The sequence below is a fragment of the Lachancea thermotolerans genome, assembly GCF_000142805.1.
Source record: "Lachancea thermotolerans CBS 6340 chromosome B complete sequence".
Classification (NCBI taxonomy): Eukaryota; Fungi; Ascomycota; class Saccharomycetes; order Saccharomycetales; family Saccharomycetaceae; genus Lachancea; species Lachancea thermotolerans.
The window spans coordinates 218,816-240,803 of NC_013078.1; the positions used below are offsets into that span (position 1 = coordinate 218,816).

General features: G+C 43.3%; 10 protein-coding genes and 1 non-coding gene across 11 annotated transcripts, besides 1 other annotated feature; 6 read left to right on the plus strand and 5 right to left on the minus strand.

Moving 5' to 3' along the window:
• Nucleotides 1-404: 404 nt before the first annotated feature.
• HOL1 (Hol1p) lies at nucleotides 405-2,156 on the plus strand (the record flags this gene model as incomplete). The annotated part of the gene is made up of 1 exon (XM_002551866.1): nucleotides 405-2,156. One exon carries the CDS (start codon nucleotides 405-407, stop codon nucleotides 2,154-2,156), a length of 1,752 nt encoding a protein of 583 aa, XP_002551912.1.
• A 1,472-nt stretch (nucleotides 2,157-3,628) lies between these two features.
• KLTH0B02838r lies at nucleotides 3,629-3,701 on the plus strand. The gene has a single exon. It is a non-coding gene; the product is annotated as a tRNA-Lys (tRNA).
• A 580-nt stretch (nucleotides 3,702-4,281) lies between these two features.
• On the plus strand, nucleotides 4,282-6,768 carry SAG1 (Sag1p; the record flags this gene model as incomplete). The annotated part of the gene is made up of 1 exon (XM_002551867.1): nucleotides 4,282-6,768. The coding sequence occupies one exon, from the start codon at nucleotides 4,282-4,284 to the stop codon at nucleotides 6,766-6,768; it is 2,487 nt and encodes an 828-aa protein (XP_002551913.1).
• A 258-nt stretch (nucleotides 6,769-7,026) lies between these two features.
• On the plus strand, nucleotides 7,027-8,580 carry MRX12 (Mrx12p; the record flags this gene model as incomplete). The annotated part of the gene is made up of 1 exon (XM_002551868.1): nucleotides 7,027-8,580. The coding sequence occupies one exon, from the start codon at nucleotides 7,027-7,029 to the stop codon at nucleotides 8,578-8,580; it is 1,554 nt and encodes a 517-aa protein (XP_002551914.1).
• A 429-nt stretch (nucleotides 8,581-9,009) lies between these two features.
• KLTH0B02904g (KLTH0B02904p) lies at nucleotides 9,010-9,627 on the minus strand (the record flags this gene model as incomplete). Its single annotated transcript, XM_002551869.1, has 1 exon — nucleotides 9,010-9,627. The coding sequence occupies one exon, from the start codon at nucleotides 9,625-9,627 to the stop codon at nucleotides 9,010-9,012; it is 618 nt and encodes a 205-aa protein (XP_002551915.1).
• A 172-nt stretch (nucleotides 9,628-9,799) lies between these two features.
• NOC3 (Noc3p) lies at nucleotides 9,800-11,776 on the plus strand (the record flags this gene model as incomplete). The annotated part of the gene is made up of 1 exon (XM_002551870.1): nucleotides 9,800-11,776. The coding sequence occupies one exon, from the start codon at nucleotides 9,800-9,802 to the stop codon at nucleotides 11,774-11,776; it is 1,977 nt and encodes a 658-aa protein (XP_002551916.1).
• Nucleotides 11,777-11,859: 83 nt separating this feature from the next.
• MPP10 (rRNA-processing protein MPP10) lies at nucleotides 11,860-13,683 on the minus strand (the record flags this gene model as incomplete). Its single annotated transcript, XM_002551871.1, has 1 exon — nucleotides 11,860-13,683. The coding sequence occupies one exon, from the start codon at nucleotides 13,681-13,683 to the stop codon at nucleotides 11,860-11,862; it is 1,824 nt and encodes a 607-aa protein (XP_002551917.1).
• Nucleotides 13,684-13,816: 133 nt separating this feature from the next.
• On the minus strand, nucleotides 13,817-15,616 carry AVT1 (Avt1p; the record flags this gene model as incomplete). The annotated part of the gene is made up of 1 exon (XM_002551872.1): nucleotides 13,817-15,616. The coding sequence occupies one exon, from the start codon at nucleotides 15,614-15,616 to the stop codon at nucleotides 13,817-13,819; it is 1,800 nt and encodes a 599-aa protein (XP_002551918.1).
• Nucleotides 15,617-15,744: 128 nt separating this feature from the next.
• Nucleotides 15,745-16,359, minus strand: KLTH0B02992g (KLTH0B02992p; the record flags this gene model as incomplete). The annotated part of the gene is made up of 1 exon (XM_002551873.1): nucleotides 15,745-16,359. The coding sequence occupies one exon, from the start codon at nucleotides 16,357-16,359 to the stop codon at nucleotides 15,745-15,747; it is 615 nt and encodes a 204-aa protein (XP_002551919.1).
• A 320-nt stretch (nucleotides 16,360-16,679) lies between these two features.
• KLTH0B03014g (uncharacterized protein) lies at nucleotides 16,680-19,253 on the plus strand (the record flags this gene model as incomplete). The annotated part of the gene is made up of 1 exon (XM_002551874.1): nucleotides 16,680-19,253. One exon carries the CDS (start codon nucleotides 16,680-16,682, stop codon nucleotides 19,251-19,253), a length of 2,574 nt encoding a protein of 857 aa, XP_002551920.1.
• Nucleotides 19,254-19,371: 118 nt separating this feature from the next.
• Nucleotides 19,372-19,497: a sequence feature (Centromere Klth0B).
• A 79-nt stretch (nucleotides 19,498-19,576) lies between these two features.
• Nucleotides 19,577-21,892, minus strand: DNM1 (dynamin-related GTPase DNM1; the record flags this gene model as incomplete). The annotated part of the gene is made up of 1 exon (XM_002551875.1): nucleotides 19,577-21,892. The coding sequence occupies one exon, from the start codon at nucleotides 21,890-21,892 to the stop codon at nucleotides 19,577-19,579; it is 2,316 nt and encodes a 771-aa protein (XP_002551921.1).
• Nucleotides 21,893-21,988: the final 96 nt, after the last annotated feature.

The window sequence follows — 21,988 nt, forward strand, 5'->3', positions numbered from 1 at the left end:
CTCCGGAGCGCTTGAACTTAAGGGTAGGAAATCCTAGCGCATACACAACGCATTCTAATCAAATCTGGATTTATCTTCATTTCTATTTAAGCACTTAAAGCTCTTGGCGTATGCTAATAACATTACGTAAAAGTCTCGGACAATAAAAGATGTCATATCTTGGCTATAATTTTGAAAAAAAAGATATTGCGTAAAATTTTGATTATGGTCTTGAAGACAAAAATCGGCAAGTCCAAGGGACGACCAGTTGAAGACAGGAAGGATTCTTTTATTGCGTTGGTAGTTTGGACACTGAACAGGAATTTCCACCAGTTTTCCAGATTGACGCGGTAGCGGTTTGTTGGCATAACCCATCTCGTGAATTTTCTTGCTTTTAGCGGCTGGTGAGAACCTGTCCCATAAAGATGGATAAATACACCAACATTCACCACCCAGACTATCTCCCTGGTACGTTCAACATTTACTCCTCCAGCAGCCTCGAGAATGGAGTGATCTATGAGTCAAGCCTTCGCAAGACTACAGAAGATGTGGTGCTAATTCCGCAGCCGTCGGAGTCGCCAAATGACCCGCTCAACTGGTCCAAGGCCAGAAAATTCCTTCACTTTGCACTAATGTCTTTCATAACTGCTTTCACGGCTGCAACTAGTAATGATGCAGGTGCTGCACAGGATTCTTTAAATGAGTTTTATGGAATCTCGTATGATTCAATGAATACAGGAGCCGGCGTACTGTTTCTTGGGATTGGTTGGAGTACATTATTTTTAGCTCCTCTCGCTAATCTCTACGGTCGCAAAATCACTTACATTATATGTACAGCTTTGGGGCTAGCAGGAGCAATTTGGTTTGGGTTTGCCAGGAGAACTAGCGACACAATTTGGTCTCAGCTTTTTGTCGGCATTAGCGAGTCTTGTGCAGAAGCGCAAGTCCAGTTGTCGCTGAGTGATATTTTTTTCCAGCATCAGCTAGGATCTGTGCTTACCGTTTACATTTTGGCCACCAGTGCAGGTACCTTTCTTGGCCCTTTGATCGCAGGCTATATTTCAGCTCTAACCAGTTTTCGCTGGGTTGGCTGGATTGCTGCCATAATTTCGGGTGCGCTCCTTATCATAATTGTGTTCGGTTGTGAGGAAACATACTTTGACCGGAACAGGTATGTGACGCCGGTATCAAGGAAGGCCCACCTGAGATCCGGCGGTAACTACGATTCTCAATGCAGTGCACAGCCCCTGTTGGCTTCACAGGACAACTGCGATGAATATGGTTTCAAGCATGATCCCAAAAACGTTCCAAATCAAAAGACGGAAAAAACAACCGAGGTCGAACCTAGTTTCAACGCTTCAATCGAAGACTTCAAACTGATTGATGGGTCAGAAGAAAAGTTGAAGCCCTATTATAAAAGGGTCGCCATAATTACCAAATCCACCAATCTTCGCGGCTGGGGTGTCAAACAGTATTTCAATTACCTTGGAATAAACATGAGAATGTTTCTATTTCCCCCTGTGTGGCTTTCCGGCCTTTTCTGGGGTATTCAGGATGTCTTTCTTACATTTTACTTGACCACTGAAGACACTTATTTCCCCGAGGCGCCCTGGAACTACAGCGACTATGGTGTTGCAATTATGAATGTCCCCACACTCATCGGTGCAATCATTGGGTGCATTTATGCAGGCATAGTCAGTGATTACTTCGTTTTATGGATGGCTCGCAGAAATCACGGTATCCTAGAAGCAGAGTACAGGCTATACTTCTCATTCGCCACTGCAATTATTGGTCCAGCTGGTTTGCTGATGTTCGGCATAGGCGCTGCTCGCCAGCTTCCTTGGCAAGTAATATACGTTGGTCTTGGCTTTATTGGCTTTAGTTGGGGCTGTTCAGGTGATATTGCGATGGCTTATTTGATGGATTGCTATCCTGACATGATTTTGGAAGGCATGGTGTGTACTGCCATCATCAACAACACAATTTCGTGTATTTTCACGTTTGTCTGTTCCTACTGGTTGGATGCATCGGGCACTGAAAATACGTACATCGCGCTTGCTGTTATTAATTTTGGAATCACAATGCTTGCAGTTCCAATGTTCATATGGGGCAAGAAAATCAGGCAAGCTACAAGGAAATGGTACATTAGATCCGTAGGAGTCAGAGATGGTGTATAAGAGTTAGGTGTTGAAAATTTGGCTGAAGGGCTATCGAGTAGCCTCTATAAAGTGCCCCTAAACTTAAATAATTTATAAATTTTGTATAACAGGAACGATCGATGAGTTTGAGGAAAAAGAGTAGCACCTATAGACAGGTATTAACTTGTTTATTTAGCTCAACAAAGCGCGTTTTTGGCCTATCCATTATTTCAGAGGTTTTAGTTGTATTCTTTCCCTTTTCACATATTATCGCTGAAGCTGGGCTGGACCTTTATAAAAAATAGTTCGAGCAGCCGGCTCCATCGAAATGATAAAACGAATAGGGTTCTGTAAAATATCAACTTACAACCTCAAACTTAAAGATCATAACAGCGCATGGTTCAAGGAGATACTCGGGCAACTAGAATCAACTTCAACAGTACATATTCGTGAGAAAGGGATGCAATTAACAGTTGTAAGCTTGTCAAAAATAAATAGACAGGGACAAGTCTTAGCCATTGTCGATGTATTTGCAAAAAACTAGTTCATTCAGCGCTTATTGCAAATCAGCCACTTCGCATGTACCTCGACGTGTCCGCCCATTGTCGTTTTTTTCAATCCTGCGAAAGCCTGCCTTTGACACAAGGAATGCGAGCATTTCTCGAGTTTCTGCATTCGATACCGTCCATCAAGTAATCACGATAGCGAAGGAAAATTTTATATTGTTCGACATACGTTGATTCATGTTGCAGAATATGAGGTTTTGCTTTTCATAAATATCCTGCCAAAATGTGGATAGTTACTTTCGCTCAAAAGTACAATTCCCAGTTATCTGCAACAAAGAGACCCTTGACCTGAAAGATACCAAAATAGCTGGCTAAGAACACACCCATTCAATAACGGGGCAAAACTTCAGATGAAATGTCCCACTTTTCCCAGTAATGCTCTTATTTGATCAGCAAGCGTACAGTGGGCAACCTGTCAAAGAAGGGGGAGGAACAAAGGCGAGCAATCAACAAATTCACGATAAAAACAGGTTGTTTTTGCATGGGAGGGAGCTTGTGTGACGGATGATTGATCAGAAGTGACCCAGAGAAGTATAAGAAGAGCCTAATTAGATCCGGATCTTCAGTTACTTATGCCATGTCTCAAACCTTAGCAAGCAGTTCAGCCGAAAAGATAGGCTGGGACTGCTAAGCTTTTTTACAGATGTAGATTGTTTGGGCTCGGGAACTGCCAGTTAGCGAGGCGATATTGTAATAGCCACATATGGACCCCGCGATACGGGTAGATAGCGCGAATTCAAGGCGAATTGAAATACAGCGTTGCTCATGCGTTTAAGTAAACCTCGAAAGGAAAGCGCTCTGGCCTCATTTGAGGCTTTTAAACAAGAACACTCATCCACTAAAAGGACAGTAAACAAGCTCATTAGCTCATATTGGATTAAAGAAGCGTCACATGTATTTTATTTATCAATAGTAACACCATATTTTCAACAAAATACGAGAAGAGCCTTGTTGGCGCAATCGGTAGCGCGTATGACTCTTAATCATAAGGTTAGGGGTTCGAGCCCCCTACAGGGCTTTTATTTTTTGCGGATCGCGTTTATTGCGACTCACGTCGGAAAGTTTGTCACAAATAATATCACAGATGCCTCGTACGCACAGCTACAAGTCATTGACTGCTCAAACGGGAAAGGGTCTTCGAAGATATAGTCGCACTTGCAACGCATACTGCTAAATGCGCTGAAGCCGCCAGGGCCTCTCGAGGTCGGGAAATTGGGCTCTTGCTCTTTTTGGACACTAATGGCCTACGTAAGTCACACAATATGGATCTCACTTGTTTGTTTCGAGAGAGCGATCTTGGGTTTGAGTTGACTGTCAACGAAGTAGAGGCTCAATTCAAGGACCAGTGTGAGGTTGGGCCGTGATTTCTAGCGGTTAAACACACAAAATTAGTTTGGTTGAGGAGTTACAGACTGCGACGAGTGCACAAAACGCAGGAAAGGTTTTGGAATGCCTAGCAAGAGGAGCCTAGGCCACCGATCCTCAACAGGTCCTAAACCATTCTCTCACTAGGTATAAAGGCTCCGATTGTGATATAGCATTTCCTTGCAAGTCATTGTTGTCCTTCAACGAAGTAAAGCACTGATCACTTGGCCAAAATGCTTTGCAGAATGCTCGCCTTGGTCTTAGCCACCTCATTTTTCTTGGGCCATACATTAGCCACTCAAATAAAATCCGTTAGTTTTGAAGGGCTCTCAATTGATTCCATCAGTTCTCAGTCTTTCCCTCACAAAATGTGGGAGTTGTCGTTCGAATTTACGATTGAGGATGTCAACCAAATTTCAGAAAGCGACTACTTTCTGCTAGACCTTCCTCATGTTTATCGCGTCAAGTTCAGTAATGACGCTGATTATCAGTACATTACAATGGCCGATGGATCCGACGCCTTTAAATGCTATGCTTCGCAACAAGCAGCATACAAGTACGGGTCATCTGTTTTGAGATGCGATGCTGTCAGAACATTTTCCTCATTCACCTCCTTGCGGGGAAACCTTTCTATTGGTGCCGTATTCAGCAACGGGGGTTCTTCTTACGAATTTGAGCTTGAAAACTCTAAATACTTTAAGAGTGGAGAGCAGTTAGTGGAGCTTAGTGAGAAGCTGAGCGCTGTCGCAAATTTTGCGCGAGCCCCAGACTTTGACAGCTACTACTATGAGGGGCGCACGACCACGTATGGCAGCATGGAATCCTATTATCTGGGCCTCTCCTGCCCTGACGGGTACATTCTCGGTGGCACTCAGGTTATAGACTACAGCCCGGGAACGCAGCCCAGTAGCTTCGACTGTTCTGACGCTCAGGTTCAATTATCAAGTGACTTCAACGACTGGTTCTTTCCTGAAAGTTACCAATCGTTTTCAGGGGATTACGTTTGTAATGGTGCGACGCTTTCAATTTCATTTGACAAAATTGACTCTGGAAAACGTATTTGGGTGAACAATCTTCAATATCTCGATGCTTCGGCTTCAACTGTTTACCACAGTATCTATTTTGATTACACATGCACCAACACTTTGTCAAGCTTAGTTTATACAACAGCAGTGCATCAATCTCCAGCTTTTGTCATTAAAGATGGCGTTTTCACCGGAAGTGCGGTAGTGGATGCACTTTCGACTTCTGCTATTTTAACCACGACCACAACTACTACTACAACTTGGAAAAGTGCCTACGCTACAACCACAACCGGTTCAGTGAGCTCCGGGGCCACAGTTATAACGATACACGTTGATACTCCAGGAACATCCTCTACACAATCTTTTAGCTCCTCCCGCAGTGATTCATCTGAGTCAATAATAGCGTCCACGTCTTCTGATTTTTCAAAGCCAACAACAAGCACATTGACTGTAACATCTTGTGTTAGTAACCGATGCTCCAAGCTAGAACTCATATCGCCCTCGACTTCCTCAATTGTGTCAATTGTCACATCATCTCCCAGTGAGTCGAGTACATCTCCCAGTGAGTCGAGTACACCTTCCAGTGCATCGAGTACATCTCCCAGTGAGTCGAGTACACCTTCCAGTGCATCGAGTACGTCTTCCAGTGTATCGAGTACACCTTCCAGTGTATCGAGTACACCTTCCAGTGTATCGAGTACACCTTCCAGTGAGTCGAGCACGTCTCCCAGTGAGTCGAGTACGTCCCCCAGTGAGTCGACAACTTCCACCCCGATCACAACCTTTGCCAACCGTACCTCAGCACCGCCTTCAACGGGGCACTATTCAAGCACAATATCAACTCCAGGCTTCCCATCTTCGGCCCGAGGCAGTCAGTCTATTTCATTTGGTACCGTCCCGTTTACCGAATTGTCATATTCAGTTTCAACATCCAGACCATCTAGCCTTGTCTTGACCTCAACTACTCTGAAGTCGACGTCACCAACGTCTTCATTATCAGGCTCCTCTCCATGTCTAGGAACTGCGTGCTTTGAGACAGTCTCATTCGTGAAGCCTTCGGACTCATCTCCGCCTTCTCACCCGGCTAGCACATCTTCGACAAGACCAACAATGCAAACCGGAACTACCACTATGGAATTCCAGACCTCTAGCTCGAGCATTTCCGCCTCGAAGTTTACGGATTCTAAATTATTAAGTTCTGGCGGGGTTTCCAAGGCGACTTCTAGCTTCAGCGAAAGCACTGCGGCCACTTGGAAAGTTACTTCCTCAATTACAAAAAGCACGGCAAGTTCGCTGGACAAGAGCATTGTCACGACACCTTCCCTAACGACAAACATCATAAAAAGTAGTGAAACAGGAACTCAGTCTGATTTAGCTTCATCGGATTCATCGCAGGTCGAGCGGCCTGGTTCCTCCAATGGAGGCGTAATAACTTCAACCACTCATCTTTCTAAAGCATCCTCAAACGCTTTCTTGGGGAGTATTGCAGCTTCTTCATTTTCATCAAGTTCAGACAGTGCAACTACTACAACAAAAGTTTCCGCGCAGATTACGTCAACCCCTTCATTGGTACTGTCTTCTACGAGTGCATTTTCTTCGGCTTCGTTCTCCGTTTATGAGGGTTTGGCTGCTCGTCACAAGTTCCAAGTGACACTTGGTGCCCTAGCGTCCTTGGTTCTCTACTCATTCACATGAGATTTACTGTTGGCCTTCGAGCCAAATGCAAGATGTTCTTTATTGAAAAAGCGGACACTGAAGTTACGTCAGTGCCAGCAAGGTGAAGGGCAGCTTTTCAGGAGACTTTACATCAATAAGCCTTATAACCTTCAAAATTATTATAATTCTGTCACTTTAAGGTGACAATACTTTAGTTCTTTTTTTCTATGTAATGTGTTTTTTGAACATTTACGTTAATGGTCTGGTGATTAAAATTCTGCAGATCGCTGTGGAGAAATGTTGTCACTCAGACGCCAGTTCTCCGCAAGGCTAGGATTGCGGAATTCTGCGCAAAAGTCGCTTCGCCAGACATACTCGGGTTTACTTGCTGATCCGTGCTTTAAAAATTTCAATATCAATGAGAGTTTGAACGATGAGCTCGAACCATATGACCTTTCCGCTTCGATTATTGGTAAACTATCGAGCCTGCATGCTGCTCCTTCAGTTCGAGAAACAATCCACAATCGCATGATAGAAGCTCTAACTAAACATGATTTCAGTATCGGGACTATCCATACTCGAGAACTTCTTAAAATGGGAGGCCAGCTTAGCCTCGAGAGCTTTGTGCAAATTATTAACAGCAACCCTGGTAGAGTACAAAGCTCCTGGGAACTATTCCTGCAACACTACCATCTTGTAAATTCGTCGCCTGAAGCATTACTTACAGTTTTACGAAAACTGCTTTATTTTGACCCTGTCGACATTGAAGATGGTAAAAAAGAGCTTGATACCCGCGACCTTGCTAGATGTATCTTTTTGATGAAACTGATAAGTTCTGCTGGTTGCTTGGAACAAGTTCCAAATGATTACTGGAATATTATTTTAGAGGCGACCATTGAAGGTAAAGCATCGACATTGATACCGTTGATCACACGAAGCTTCATGCCATCCTACGACTCCTTTGATGAAACACAAGAACTGACAAGCTACCAGGTTTTCCAGCTTTTCCATGACGGGGGTAAACGCCTCGCGGATGAAAACTTGCCTATGTTTAAGAGAGTTCTTTCTGTTTTGGGTCGCAATTCTTGCATCAAGTTAACACCACAAGAGAATGAAGTCGAAAAAGAATTGGAAAAAGAGTTGGAAAACATAAGCAAAAAGCTCCATACCCTAATTCCTGTCACTTTTCCTTATGAGGAGGTGTCTTCTCAATCTGCATTTGAGAACATGTTACAAACTGTCCTTGAGTTGGATAAGAACAAAATAAGCAAATGTGGAGTGTATGAGGTTGCTCTACGAAGCTTGGGAATTTATAAAGGCAACTTATCGAGCGCTGACAAGTATTTCGAGGAATTTATGAAAGTCGCGCCATCTGAAGTCGACAACATGCAGTATGAGTTATTTTTGGCTTTTATCCACCGTGGCGTGCAAACCAGGGATGAAAAGCTACTACAGAAAGCTGTCCTTCTCGTGCCACAATCCAGTTCCAAGTATTTAGAGCTGTCAGTTGATAGAGCATTGATCATTGCTTACTCAATATTTGACATAGAAAAAGCGCTTGAGTACTACAATCGCTCCATTTCAAGTTTTGGAAAAGCCCAACTTGAAGGATGCTCAAATTCAGAGGCTGGCCTACTAACGGAAGCGTTAATACTGGCCTACCTAGGAAAAAAGGACAGGGACTTCGCACATGTTATACTCGAGGGCGCAATCGGCGAAGGGCTATTTCCTAGCCCATATGCTATCAAGAGCGTCAAAAAAACCTTTGCCGCCTATGGCGACATACTTGATCAGGATAATAGTGATGCGCAACTCCAAGCACTGGTACTTGATTATATAAAAGGTTTATAATATCCAGTTTTTCCGTTTCAGTAGCCGTTGTTAGTATAAATGTAGGCGCTTGTTGAAATCCCCAGTTTTTCAACTCCAGGGGGTTTTAAAATTGTCCCCCCAAAAGACCCGCGAAATTGTTTGCTCTTGGTCGCTCGTGAAAGTAAAAACCACTAATATGCTGTCCGAATTTTGGGCAGCGGCACAGTAGCAATAAGTAAATGATTCAGGTATACTCCTGCATGAGCAAATTTTGGCGCACCATGGAGAAAGCGTAACCAGTTGGCTTCTTTTAATCCTTCCGTCGCGGCGTCAGCGCTGCGATTTTGTTGCAGTGTTGAAGCATCTATTGTTAGGTTCTCTAACTTCAATTCTTTGGCGCCAGCGCATACTCCATCTTCAAGAATTTGGAGTAAAAAAGAAAGAGGACATGTGTCCTTTCAGCTATGCCTACCGATCATTGAGAAGAACTTTGAATACGGGAGCTGTACTAAAGTTCATAGGAGGGGTTTTCGCGCCTTTCTCCTTTGAACTGTTGAGAGAGTTGTAAGAAAAGCAAAAGTTTGGGTCGATTGTCCCGAGAAGCTCAGTGGAGCTTTCCACTTTCTCGCAGCCCTTCCTTCCCTTGTATTTCGTGATTCGAAATAGAGGCCGTTGTGCTTTCTTGCTATTAAACTCAAGAGAGGACTGCCACGCATTAGCATACTCCAGTGAGTAATCACTAGCAACAGAAGTAACGAAAGTAAGTGGCTTTGGTGGGATAACGCAACTGGAGTTCATCTTTTCCTCATCTTGAACCCCTTCTAATTTCTTGCAACGTTTCTCAGAAGGCTTTGCGGCGGCAGCATTTTTATGGTTCTTTTTCTTGGTGCAAATCCCTCGGCAGGGTGGGGAAACCTTTTCAACCCTGCCCTTTTCAAAAGTATGCATGACAACGGATAAGTCTTTACGTCTTTTACTTGAGCCACGAGCATCATGCTGCTTCACTGATTCAGGTTTTTCAGTTGAGAAATCGAGATGTTCTTTACTAGAAGGGCTAGGGTCGACCATTATGAGTCTAAATGTCATTTTGCCGACTAAAATGGACGAAACTCCGTTGAAGCTAACCGCAGCATATACAGATATCACGTCCAGATTAAATTATTGATGATCACTTTTAGCTTTTCTTGAATTTTATTTAAAAAATTTTATAAGCTCATCTCATATCTCTGCCCTCATCGCACTGCAAACATACAGGATAATGGGTTCTAAGAAAAGATCTCAAAGAGTCGCAGAAGATAAAGCCTCCAAGAGACGCAAAGAACAGGACTCATTACTTGAGGGCGGAATCTTCACTCGCGAGGACGTTCAGGAAATCGAAGACTCAATTCCTGCAAAAAAGTCATGGGATGATGAAGAACAGGATTACGAAAGGAAACCAAGGAAGCTTGCAGGATATCCTGAAGACAACATCGAACAGCTTCCAATTAAGATCGGGGCGAAAGTTGAAAGGAGAATCGTCCGGGCTCCTAAGGTAGAACCAGAGTCGAACAACGACGACAGCGAGGATGTTGATCTTATGAAGAATGATGATGAGGAACAAAGCACAGAAGCAGACGACTCAGCTGTAGCTGATAGCCCGGAGGCTGTCTTGCAATTAAAAGAGCAAATTGCAGAGCTGGTTGAAAATATCATGGAGGATGCAGAGGAAAACGTGGGGTCTTTAACTCGCTTGCGGAAAATGGCACAATCGAAAAATTCGAACACATGTAAGTTTTCACTGCTGGCCCTAATTCCTGTTTTCAAGAGCGTTATTCCCAGTTACAAAATAAGGCCTTTGAGCGATGCTGAAAAGAAGGAAAAGGTTTCTAAAGAAGTTGCAAAGCTAAGAAATTTCGAGGAGCACTTGGTTCGCAATTACAAAGAATACATCGACCTACTCTCTAAACTAGCAAAAACTCCTAACAGCGCTGACCAAAAACAGGTTGCTATGGGAAATTTGGCGGCAAACGCTCTGGTCGAACTGTTGCCTAGTGCTTCAAATTTTAATTTCAGCACCGAAGTCTTTACCGCCATCATTCGTAGAATCTGCAAACCTAACCCTTTAGCAGACCCGGTTTACCAAAAAATGGTGAAAGCTCTCGAAACCTTATTGAACGAGGACGACGACGGCAGAAACTCGTTAGAAATTGTCAGAATCCTCGCGAAAACTATAAAATCAAGATCTTACATGATAGATGAGTCTGTTCTGAACATATTATTATCCTTAGATGTTCTACAAGACTTCGACCCCAATACAAAGGATGAAGACTTCACAAAAGTCAAAGTCAAAAAGAAGGACAGAGCACACTTATCTAAGAAGCAGAGAAAGGTTCGGAAAGAGATGAAGAAGGTGGAGGAAGAGATGCAAAAAGCAGAACAGACTGTTCTAGCAGAGGAGAGAGAGAAAAATCAAGCTGAGATTCTGAAGTTTACTCTTTCTCTTTACTTGAACATCTTGAAGTCAAATGTTGCTAAGCTTATTGGTTCAGTTCTTGAGGGCTTATCTAAGTTCGGTCATATGGCAAATTTTGATCTGTTAGGGGATTTCCTTGAGGTGATGAGGGAACTCATCGCTAACTCAGAACTTGACAACCTCTCGCCTCTCGAAGTCCGAAAAGTCCTCCTTTGTATCGTTACTGCATTTTCACTTGTGTCTAGGCACAGCCAAATGAAACTTTCAATGGATTTGACTTCGTTTGTGGACGCATTATATTCAGTAATACCCAACCTCTCAGTGGATGCGGAAATCGAATACTCCCACAAGACACTAAGACTTGCCGACCCACTTGGTAGTGATCTTGTTAAACCTTCAGTAAACGTCTCTACAAAGGCAGAGCTTCTGCTAAGGGCTTTGGACCACGTTTTTTTTAGATCGAGATCCGGTTCAAAAGTTCGCGCAGCGGCATTTGCCAAAAGGTTATACGTCGCTATGCTAGCTACGCCGGAGAAAACCAGCATAGCAATTCTCAAATTCTTAGAGAAACTGATGGACAAGTATCCTGAGGTTGGAGGTCTCTATTCAACCGAGGATCGTATTGGAAACGGCAATTTTAAGCTTCAGGCGGAAACCCCCGCAAGGAGCAATGCCGAGGCCGCCACAATTTGGGAGAACATTCTGCTCTTAAAACACTATAGCCCTGCTGTCATTAAGGGCACTAAAGCTTTGCTTGAGAAATCAAGGGGGTCACTAAAATAATCTGTATTATAGTTATAGTATATATAAATGGCGATGTCTATGAGACAAGCATGCAACGTCGCGACTGGACACAAGAGGAGAACTTAAAGTTTGAAATTCTTTCTACCTGTGGTCCCATCCTTCACAATATTTCCCTTGACATCCCGCTTATCACCTCTCTTGTCAATTAAAGTCACATTCTTTGCGCTGGATAAAGTCTGTATCACACTATCCTTTTTGCTCTTCTTCTGGGAGAGACCGGATTGGTTTTCTAATCTCTTGGATCTTTTCCTCTTTAGCGCCCTGCGCAGCCTATTCTTATCGTCCTTTGACAGTTCATCCCTTGACATTACAACACCGTTTTTGAGTGAAATTTCATTTGTGCTGCGGGAGGCACCAGGGGCATACACTTCTTGAGGAGCCAGAGTTGGTGCCGTTGACATTGTCAGAGGCTGAGCATCTTCCATATTGATAGCAGGCGTCTGAACTCTAACCTCAAGTGTTTTTTGCGCTGGTTTTGGTATGAAATGAGCAGAGGACAGCGCATCGAGACTATAGACCAACTTGCTATAAAGGTCGGAAATCTCAGCGTGCGATTTTTTCAGCTCTTCTGATACCTCAGAGTCTTGTGGTATGTTGTTGTAATCATTCTCGTACAGCTCCGCTAAAGACTTAGAGGATTTTGAATCGCTCAGCTCAAACTGAGGTTTAGCGGATGAGAAATTCAGATTGGCCTCAACCCTCCTAGCAAGGTCATCAAATTCTCTCTGCTGAATTCTCCTACGAATCATGTCCTCCAAAGATTCGGTAACATCTGATGTGATGACAGGGACAGGTTTTGAAGTTCGTTCAAAGTCAAGGTCTTCTGTCAACAAAGCATCTTCAGGCCTATCACCAGCTTTTACCTCACCCTTCAAGGCCCACTTTTTCTCTGCTACTGCCTCCTTTTCTAGCTGGGCAATCTGCCTCTGTATGTCGAGCTGCTGACGTTGAAAGGTAGAAAGCTTAGAGACTGGGTCCACTTCAGGCTTCATCTCGTCATCTTCAACCTCAGCAAACAGGTCAAGTTTAGCTGATTCCATCGCACGGTCATATTCGTCGTCTGAATTTTCATGGAAGTCTTCGCCATGCTCACCAAACTTAACCTGCTTATCGCCACCTGATGTGACTTTGCGTTTGGAAGACGATGGTTTATCAAAAAAGTCATCATAATACAATACCTCCTCGTCCTCTTCAGACGGAACATCTTCAAAATAATTAATCTCATTATCAGGCTCTGCAGTATTTTCATTGTCAATAGTCTGTCTGTTGAACTCCTCAAGATCGAAAAATTCATCGTTAAGCCCAAAACTGTCCTTTTTTGGGCCCACGGTAATCTCCTCTGCACCATCGGAGTTATTTGCACCGCCTTCCTCCTCCTCGCTGCCTTCATCTCCACTACCTCTGTTTGAATTATGTCCTTCTCTAACTTCCGAATGGTATTCATCATCGCTATTGTTGATTGGAAGCCCGGCACTCTGTCCGGTAGTTATTATAGCATCCACCTTCTCTGACTCATCGCTGTCAAATTCATTCATGCCTTCAAGTTCTTCTTCCTTGTTTTCTTCAACCTCAGAGCTTTCCGATGAGCTGATCTCTTCGTCGCTTTCGTTGACCTCAGCTAAGCTTGTCCGTATAGTACTAATCTTGCCCATTAATTTGGGCCCACTATTTTCCAGCACAAGCCTAACTTGCTGCCATATTTGGTTGGCGTCAAGCCCCTCGACTACAATCTCGTCTAGCAACACTTTACCGTCCAGAGCTTTTTGAGACAGAATCACGTCGTCAATATATGTCTTAACTAGCCTTAAGGAATCTGTAGAAGTGTCCTCATTTTCGCTTATAATGCTGATGGGGTTGTCGCTGATCTTATTAATGAAGCTGGTCATTGCGAGATATGATGATTCTTCTGCACTTAACCAGTCGCTAAGCTCATCGCAGATACATCAAGTCTAAAATTTTCAAGAGAAAAAGAACAAAAAGATACTCAAATGAAATTACGTAATCGATAAAACCTTTGATTCAGGTTACTAAAGCTGCTCCGACACCTAAAATAGAGAACACAGTGCTCAATAAGATTGTAAATATACAAGCTTTCCTCTCCCATGGCTTGATAGAGTCTGCACATAACTTCATGTAAAAAAGGCATGGTAAAATTAGGCAAATCGCAAAACACAGACCTGCGCCAAGAAACGCGATAAACTTGTCGAACTCTGGGAACTTGATTCCTATTGCTACAAATAACACATTGACAAGAAGCGCATTAAAGGCACACACGATCTTCTTAAAATGATATTTGGCGCCTTCAACATTTGTGTCTTCCTGCGACACACCCATCAAGACATTAAAAACCGATGCGATAGGACGGGCACATAAAGGCGCTTTCGCAACGGGTATCAAAGCCATTAGCGCAGAAATGGCGACATATGCGTAGTGAGGGTACCCTTCAGTAAGCAAAAGGCTCTTTGTCACCTCATCCTTGACGTCAGTACCAAACATGAGGAATCCAACTATGGCCGTTGCAATGTCAGCAGTAGCGGTGATTGAATAGGTGGTCACCAGACACTTTTTGAATTTAGCGGGATGTCTCATGTCGCTTTTCAAGTTCGGAAACACAGCGTGGCCCCCCCAGCAAGCGCTGAGTAAACCAATCGAAAGGCAAAACCCCTTAAAGTTTTCAGGCCAAAGAGACGTGCTGGCTGGATTTAAAAGGGAACCTGGAGATGAAGACTTGTATAATCCACAGAAAATAATGCAAAACACCGTTCCCAAAGTAGAAGCTATACCCAATAGAGAGACGTTTGAGAGGACGCTCAATGGCATAAAAGCCTGAGGGGTAATAGCGAAAAAGGCCACAAGCTTGAAAAAGTTGACAGAGTATTTTGGGAATAGAGCATTGAGCGAGTCCCCAAAAATAATTATCAAAGCGACGCCAGAGCCTAGAAGATCCAAGGTAAAAAGGAATGAAACTAGCGCGCGACCTTTTGGTCCGAACGCTGCCGCGCCCAAATCGCCATATGATATCATGGTTGGATCGGTATCAAGACAGCGGGATAGCAATTCAGCACTGCAAAAAGTAGCACCTGCGAAAACGAACAATAGTATGGCACCCGCAACAAATCCAGCGTATTTCATTCCCAAAGGCAGTGCGAATAGCCCTATACCAATCAAAACATTGACCGAATTGAAGATAGTTTGAGGCCCCGTTGATTGGCCCGCTAACAAGGTTACTATTTTACCATCTTTTCTTTCAACTTGCTTCAACATTATTGACTCTGTGTCGGGATCTATCGCATTGTTAAAGTCATTGAAACACAAGGTTGGGCGACGAGAGATCAATTGGTCACTAGAAATGACACTTCTAACAGCCGAGGAACTGTCTTGGTCGTCGGCAAATGCACTCCCGTCAAATCGACCACTTGTTAGGTCAGTAACAGACGGCCGCACAGATACACCTCTGCCTGAGGTGAGGGCTATAGAAAGTCGCCTGCCATCGGCAGATGGGGCCAAAGTGTTTGGATCATAAAGTGCATCTTGACCATCTTTGAGGAAAGACCGCTCTTTATCCGTGTTAACCTCGATGTTCATAAATGAATTAGCTCTTCTCAAAGACGAAGCGAATCGACCTAAGGAGTTCACTCCACGAAATGAGCCTATGGGATGGTCCAAAATGGACTGTCTCCTTGCGTTATCGCAAAAGGCGCCCGGGTCCTCAGGTGAGGATGCCTGAGACGCTCTGTTAACGGGAATTGACATATAATGGACATTTTGTGATGGCCTGTGACGCAACAGCGAGCTTTGCGTTCCAGCCTCTCCAGGCATTTCGCTATGATCTACACGGGGCTCTTCCAACACAGATCAATATCATATCAGATTTTGAATTTAAACCTCGAGCCAAAAGATATTGATTCCAAAATTATCATAATTAACGGAATTCTTGAAGTAAAGCATTAAATGAAGCGCTTGCCTCGACCTCTTGCCCTCACCCGACCACGTCTATTACCACGCCAGGCATTATGTAAGTGCCTGCCGTGTGGACGGCCGCGCAGGGGCGGATGTGTTCTCGTGGTTGCCCGTCTCATGCGATGGGAACCTCTATTAGGGCTTTCTTGATGGAAGGACGGCCGTTTCGGAACTATCTTCAAAGGCTTGCCGCCAAGCTTCGTATTACTGAGTTTAATTGCATCCATGACATCCCTCGGCTGAGCGAATTCCACAAAAGCGAATCCTTTTGCGAACCCTGTTAGTTTGTTAATTTGGATTTCAACTCTGTTCACCCTGCTGACGGAACCCTTGAAAAACTCTTGCAGCGTCTCTGCATTGATAGACGGGTCTAAGTTACCAACGTAAACTGAGCGGGCATCGGCGCTTTGATCATTAAATCTTGAAAAACCGGGGCACCCCGCTCCATGGGCATTCTCTGCCATTCGCTTCTCTATATCCTTTAGGCGGGATGTCTCCTCAGTTATAACATGATAGTAATCGGGTTTGTTGTCCTGTTGCGAAGAATCGGAGAGGAATTCGTTCATGTGTGGGTAAGAAGTAGTCCATCGAGTATCAGACATCTCGCATTAATTTCTCGCTTAAGTGTTCATTTGTACGATTTGTAATTTGGTTGAAAGTTTGAAAGCTTACCAATCGTAAAGTACCACATGAGCCAGCGATTTATAGCCCGATAGCATGCGAGGAGAAACTTGCCAGACCGACATATAGGAAGGTGTTGATATTTCGATGGCGCCGTACTAAACTTTCGTTGCCATCAGGCAAGCGGCTCTCGTTCAGATTTTTGAAACCTTAATAATACCCTCATACGATTTTAATTATGAAGAGCTAATCCAAGGGAGCTTAACCAAACTACTGCACATATCATTTTGTGAAATGCGCAATGATAAACATAATATGGCTAGCAATATCTGTTCTTTGGTTGAAACTATTACCGTTCTCAACAGCCACGCCCAAAAGTGGTGATGACGATGACTTCCCGTTTACAACTGTGGTTGACTATCTTTGGCAGAACGCAGAGTTTTCGACTTTCTTAAGAGTGTTACAGAAAGATGGCCTTATCCCTTACCTGAATGAACTCGACAATTTTACAATTTTTGCCCCTATTAATTCCGCGTTTGCTCAATCGAATCAGAACACAGTTTTGGATCATTACTTACTCCAGAACCACGTTCTCGACTTCGAGAAGTACGGCTCAGGGACGCACGTTCTGACCCTAAACGATAGCAGACCTCATTTAATTGAGAAAAGAACAGACGGTGCCTGGAAGATAAATGGCGTTTCTGTTCTAAAAGAAATTCTCAAGCCATCAATGCAGAACGCGGTCCTTTATAGCATTACATCTTTGATTTCTGGTACCCTGGAGTTGGAGGACCTCATAGAAAAATCAGCAAACATTTCGTCATTTTCTATGCTTCTTGATAGGGTTGTCTTTGGGAACCTTCAAGTTTTTGACAACAAAACTCTCATAATACCCAAAGACTCTGCGTTCAACGCATCGTTCAACGACATAGAACTTGAGTACCTTTTGGGCCCAACTGATACCGCGATTTCAAATCCCCACTTATTGAAAACGTATAAAAACAGAAAGAAGGACCAAAACTTTCTATTTGAGAGGCTGCTTGTTGACGGCATTCTCGGCGGCGATATTAACAAAACTGATGCTTTGAATCTCGACAACGAGCTCTTGAATTTCGAGTCACACGAAAACGGTACAGTAATCTCTGTGAACAACACGTTTTCTGCTTTGAGCAATCAACTATATACCAAGGGCATTGCGCATATGTTCTCAAAGCTAGACTTTTTGCCAAGTCATCTAAGTTTTACCGCTGAAAAGTACCTCATCGGTTTAGGGGCAGATCGCTTCGTAGAAGAGATTTATATGCGGAAGCTTGATCACCTCATCAATGGTGCTCACGACAGAAATCTTACCATTTTTGTGTCAGTCGAATCCAGCAATGAGGGCTCTGGTTTCTCGAAGAGCAGTCTACTTTACCATTTTGTTGACGACCAAGTCGACTTGACGGATTACGCGCTACCGACTTCTTCGAAGCGGCTTTACGACACAATGTTTTGTTCCTCCAATAAGAGGCTAGGGGGCGAATGCCAACGCCTAAAAATTGAAAGAAGTTCAAGAGGCAAGCAACGTGTCTTGATAAACGGAAAATACTGCCTGAAAAGCCTAGAACCTATCAAGGTCGGCAATACTTCTATCTATTTATTGGAAAATGATGTCACCCTCCCGGCAGACCTTTTGTCATCAATAGATCCCTTTTCAGGGTGCTCAAAATCTCTTCATTTCCTTGATGAACTGAACCTTTTGGAGCTCAGGCCAAATAACCAAGGGTACACTGTTCTTTTGCCCTGTTTTGACTCTTGGGATTATTTTGATCTTAATCTCGATTACCTCGAGCATAACATAACTGCCCTCAACCTAATTATGAAAAACTATATTCTCAATGGGCTTATTTACACAGACAGCAAAGAGCAGACTCTCGAGACGAGAAATTTCTATAATGAACTCATACAGGTTGAGATTCTAGGCCGCGAGAGCGATAGCTCTCAATTTGCTATGAACTTGAGCACAGTCGCAGGGCCAGTAACTCTTAAGAATGGTGCGGACACTTTTTTCGATCGAGGTGTGCTCCATCCAATGGAAAGAGTTTTTTTTCCTAAATCGCTTGATATTACTTTGCTCAACCTGCTGGAGACGACGAAGTCGTTTGAATTTCTAAGTTTCTTAGAGAATTTTCCTGAGTTTGATAATATTGTGCATCAAGGAAAGCCATCCTCAATTTTAGTACCAACCTCACAATCTTTGCTGCTTGATGATATAAGCTTGGACTCGTCTAGATTGAAGGAGTTTCTGGAATTGCATATTATCCCAGCCAACTCAACCGAAGCGCTATTGAACTGCCAATCAAATATACAAACCTTACATGGCGAGTACCTACAATGTCGTGAGAGTTCTTCAAACACGCATCTTTTAAGGTTCAAAAGCGGCCTGGATAAAGAAGTCCGGGTTCTTCGAAAGGGCTGTGCCTCTACTGATAACAACACTTGTGTATTTGTGATCGATCAACCTTTATCTCTAAGCTGGCTGGACCAAGCGAGATATCAGATTGGGCTTCCGGGTATTGCGTTTGCAGTGGGTATGCTACTAGGTGTTCTTGGTATATTCAGTCTTTTGAGTTGCACTTTGATGTTATTTATGAGAAGGCGCAACGTTGAAGACCGGGGTAGCGGGCAGGTTTACAACGAGCAAGAAGGGCTTTTGAGTTCGCAGCCGCAGCCTCAGCAACCTTATTCATCGATGAATATGAGCACGCCACCCCCGACAGCAGCTCAAAGAAATTCATCCAAAAACGATACCAACTCGAGGTCAAGAATATTTGAAAATTCTTACTCTATGCATTCCTCGAGAAATCCAGTATCCATTCAGCAAAACAGAGGTTGAAAGTAGAAATTCTTAAAGTATTAAATATTTCCCTATCTTCTATAAACTCTTAGGAGGCTCATGATAATTCTGGCAGAATCTTTGTAATTAAGTTTTTAGATAAGAGCTCTTTGATAATTTTTTGCGTTCGGAACTGATAAACATTACTTTATTTTACAAGCTTGAATACTTGCGCTTATAGTAGCTATAAATGCAAGTTATAAAAAATAAATTTATAGATCTCTTAAGTTGTAGATCACGTGTGTGTACGCCATAAAAAATGACGCTCTATTAATTTTTGATTTTATATTTCGTTTAAAATACTAATTTGGACTACTTACCATTTATAGAATGTCGCCTATGATTTTTGATGCTTCTTTGTAGGTATCTAGCAACTTGACACACTTCTCTCTGTCTTGTGCCAAGTTTTGGTCTTCTAATAGTAATTCCTCGAACAAAGACTCTTTATACAGTTTTGTCACAAGGCGATTCTGAATTATCTCCTTTGAGAAATTGACAAGAAGGCACATTACTGCCTTAGGAATCTGATCCTGAATCATCTCTCTAACGATACCAAAATAAGAGATGATTAGCCTCCTGATAAGCTCACATTCTAACTCTTCTCTTTCGGTCAGCTTGGGTTCATCGAAAGTCCTTTCAGTCGTAGAACCATTTATTTGTAGCTTTTCAAAATCTGATGAAGGAGGAGCATTTTCTGCTTGATCAAAACTGTGTGAGCCTGGAAATTGACCATTCTCTGGGAATTTGGTGAAGTGACCGGACTTTTGTTGATCTTTCCCGAAAAAGTAGTTCAGAAAGGAATCCTTGGACTCTTTACTAGGAATCCTCTCTTCCTCTTCGGAGGAAGCTTCACTAGGAGTTGAAGATTCTGGAATCTCTTTCCCTGTTGCATTTGAAAACTGGAGTTCAGCATCCTTTCTGGAGAGTTCCTTGACGAGAGATATCTTAGCATTTTCAAGATCCGACTTCCCAGGTGTTGCCTTCTGTTTATTCTTTTTGGCTTCAGCAATGTCGGACATAGCATCGGTAGCACTCAGGAAGTTAGGGTGATTGGTGTTGATGTAGGCCCGGTGGATGTCAATTAAGCTTTCAACATAAGAACGAGTGGGCCCAAGCCTTTCTCTTAGCAGCTCGCTAACGACTTCAATGAGCTTGGCCTGTAGTTTAGGATACCTTGCGAGCTCGGGCGATCCGCAATTGTGGCATATTTTCATTAGCTCTTCGTAGACCATTTCCACACATCGTTGAGAGGGCTCGAGTAGGAGATATATTTGAGGTTTCACAAGCAAGTCAAACGCAAGCTCAGGAACAAACAGGGAAGGACGTGGCCCGGTCGAGTTCCGAATCGCCGTCCGAATATCTGCCGTGGATAAGTTAGACGTCGGATTTATTGATTCAAGCGAGTGCCCAAAAATATTATTGTAAATGTAGTAAATCCTCGCGCCCCCACAAAGTTCTTTCGTACTAATATCAGATGATGTGCCTTCGATGGAGGAAACAAAACGTGCTGCAAATTTATTCATAAGCTGCAATACTAGCCCCGCTCGGTTTTCTTTTGTAATTATTCCACTACCGCCATATGTCGCTAATTCTTGTTCTGTCTGTCCCATCAAGGTATTCAGTCTCGCCTTTATGTCTGGCAGTTTGTCACGAATATGATTCATTAAGATGTGATTTAGTAGCTTAGCCAGGTATCTTGTCCCGCATTTCGTCGATATTGTTCTATAAACAGGATGACGAGTGAAAAAGATCTCTTCGTTGTTCAGCGCTTCCTCAACACTTCTATTCGCTTGTATGTCCTGTTGCGATCTATTCACAATTCCCACGAAACCCAATTTCAAGGGATATAATTTACCTGAAAGAATGTCTAAAGCATTTGTTCCGCTATCCATTAAATCCATTTTGGTAATCACACCAATTGTTCTTTTCCCATGAGGGTCCACATCTCTAGCCAACTTGAGTGATTCGGAATTGACGAGGTCAACGTTAGCCGGGGATATGGCGAGGATGATGCAATTAGGTTTTGCGACATGTTCCAAAATCAAGTTTTTAATTTGCTTTTCGATGTCCGCTGGTTGTTCACCAATAGGTACCTTGGTGATCCCTGGCAGGTCTACGAGTGTCAAATTTAGAACCCTCGGTGAGAAAACTTTGAGGTTGATAGGTATACGGCTAATCCCTTTGTTTTTTCCTGCGATTCGGGCTGTTTCATTTTCGATCTCTTGTCTTATTTCACCAAAATCATAGAAGCGGCGACCAGGCAAATGCAGGAACTCGCCCCACTCATCCTTGGTTGTGGGCTCGAAACCTTGGCTTTTTCTAAGGTGATCTTCCAGAGTTAGCTCACCTTTAGTGTCACTAGTGTCGTAATTCTGGCCATGGATATCCTGGTACTCGTTGATTAAAGGAGAATTCGGAGAGATGTTGTTAAGTTGAAGGACCAATGGGCGTCTGGTGACAATCCCCGTTCCTCTGGGTAAAAAGTCTTTTCCTACAAGTGTCTCCAAGATGGACGACTTGCCAGAGGATTGAGATCCAATCACCGCTAGAACGGGAAGGTCTAAGGTGTCAATGCCGGCATCGTACATAACATCTTGCAGTTTGTTCACTGTTGGGATGAGGTCTTCCAAGCTTGCCATTTTTAGAATTAGTCGCTGCTTGTCCTAGTTCAAATGTCGCTACGCAATGTACCAGTTTTTCTTATAAACAAAATTTAGGTCGAGTAAAGTGATGCA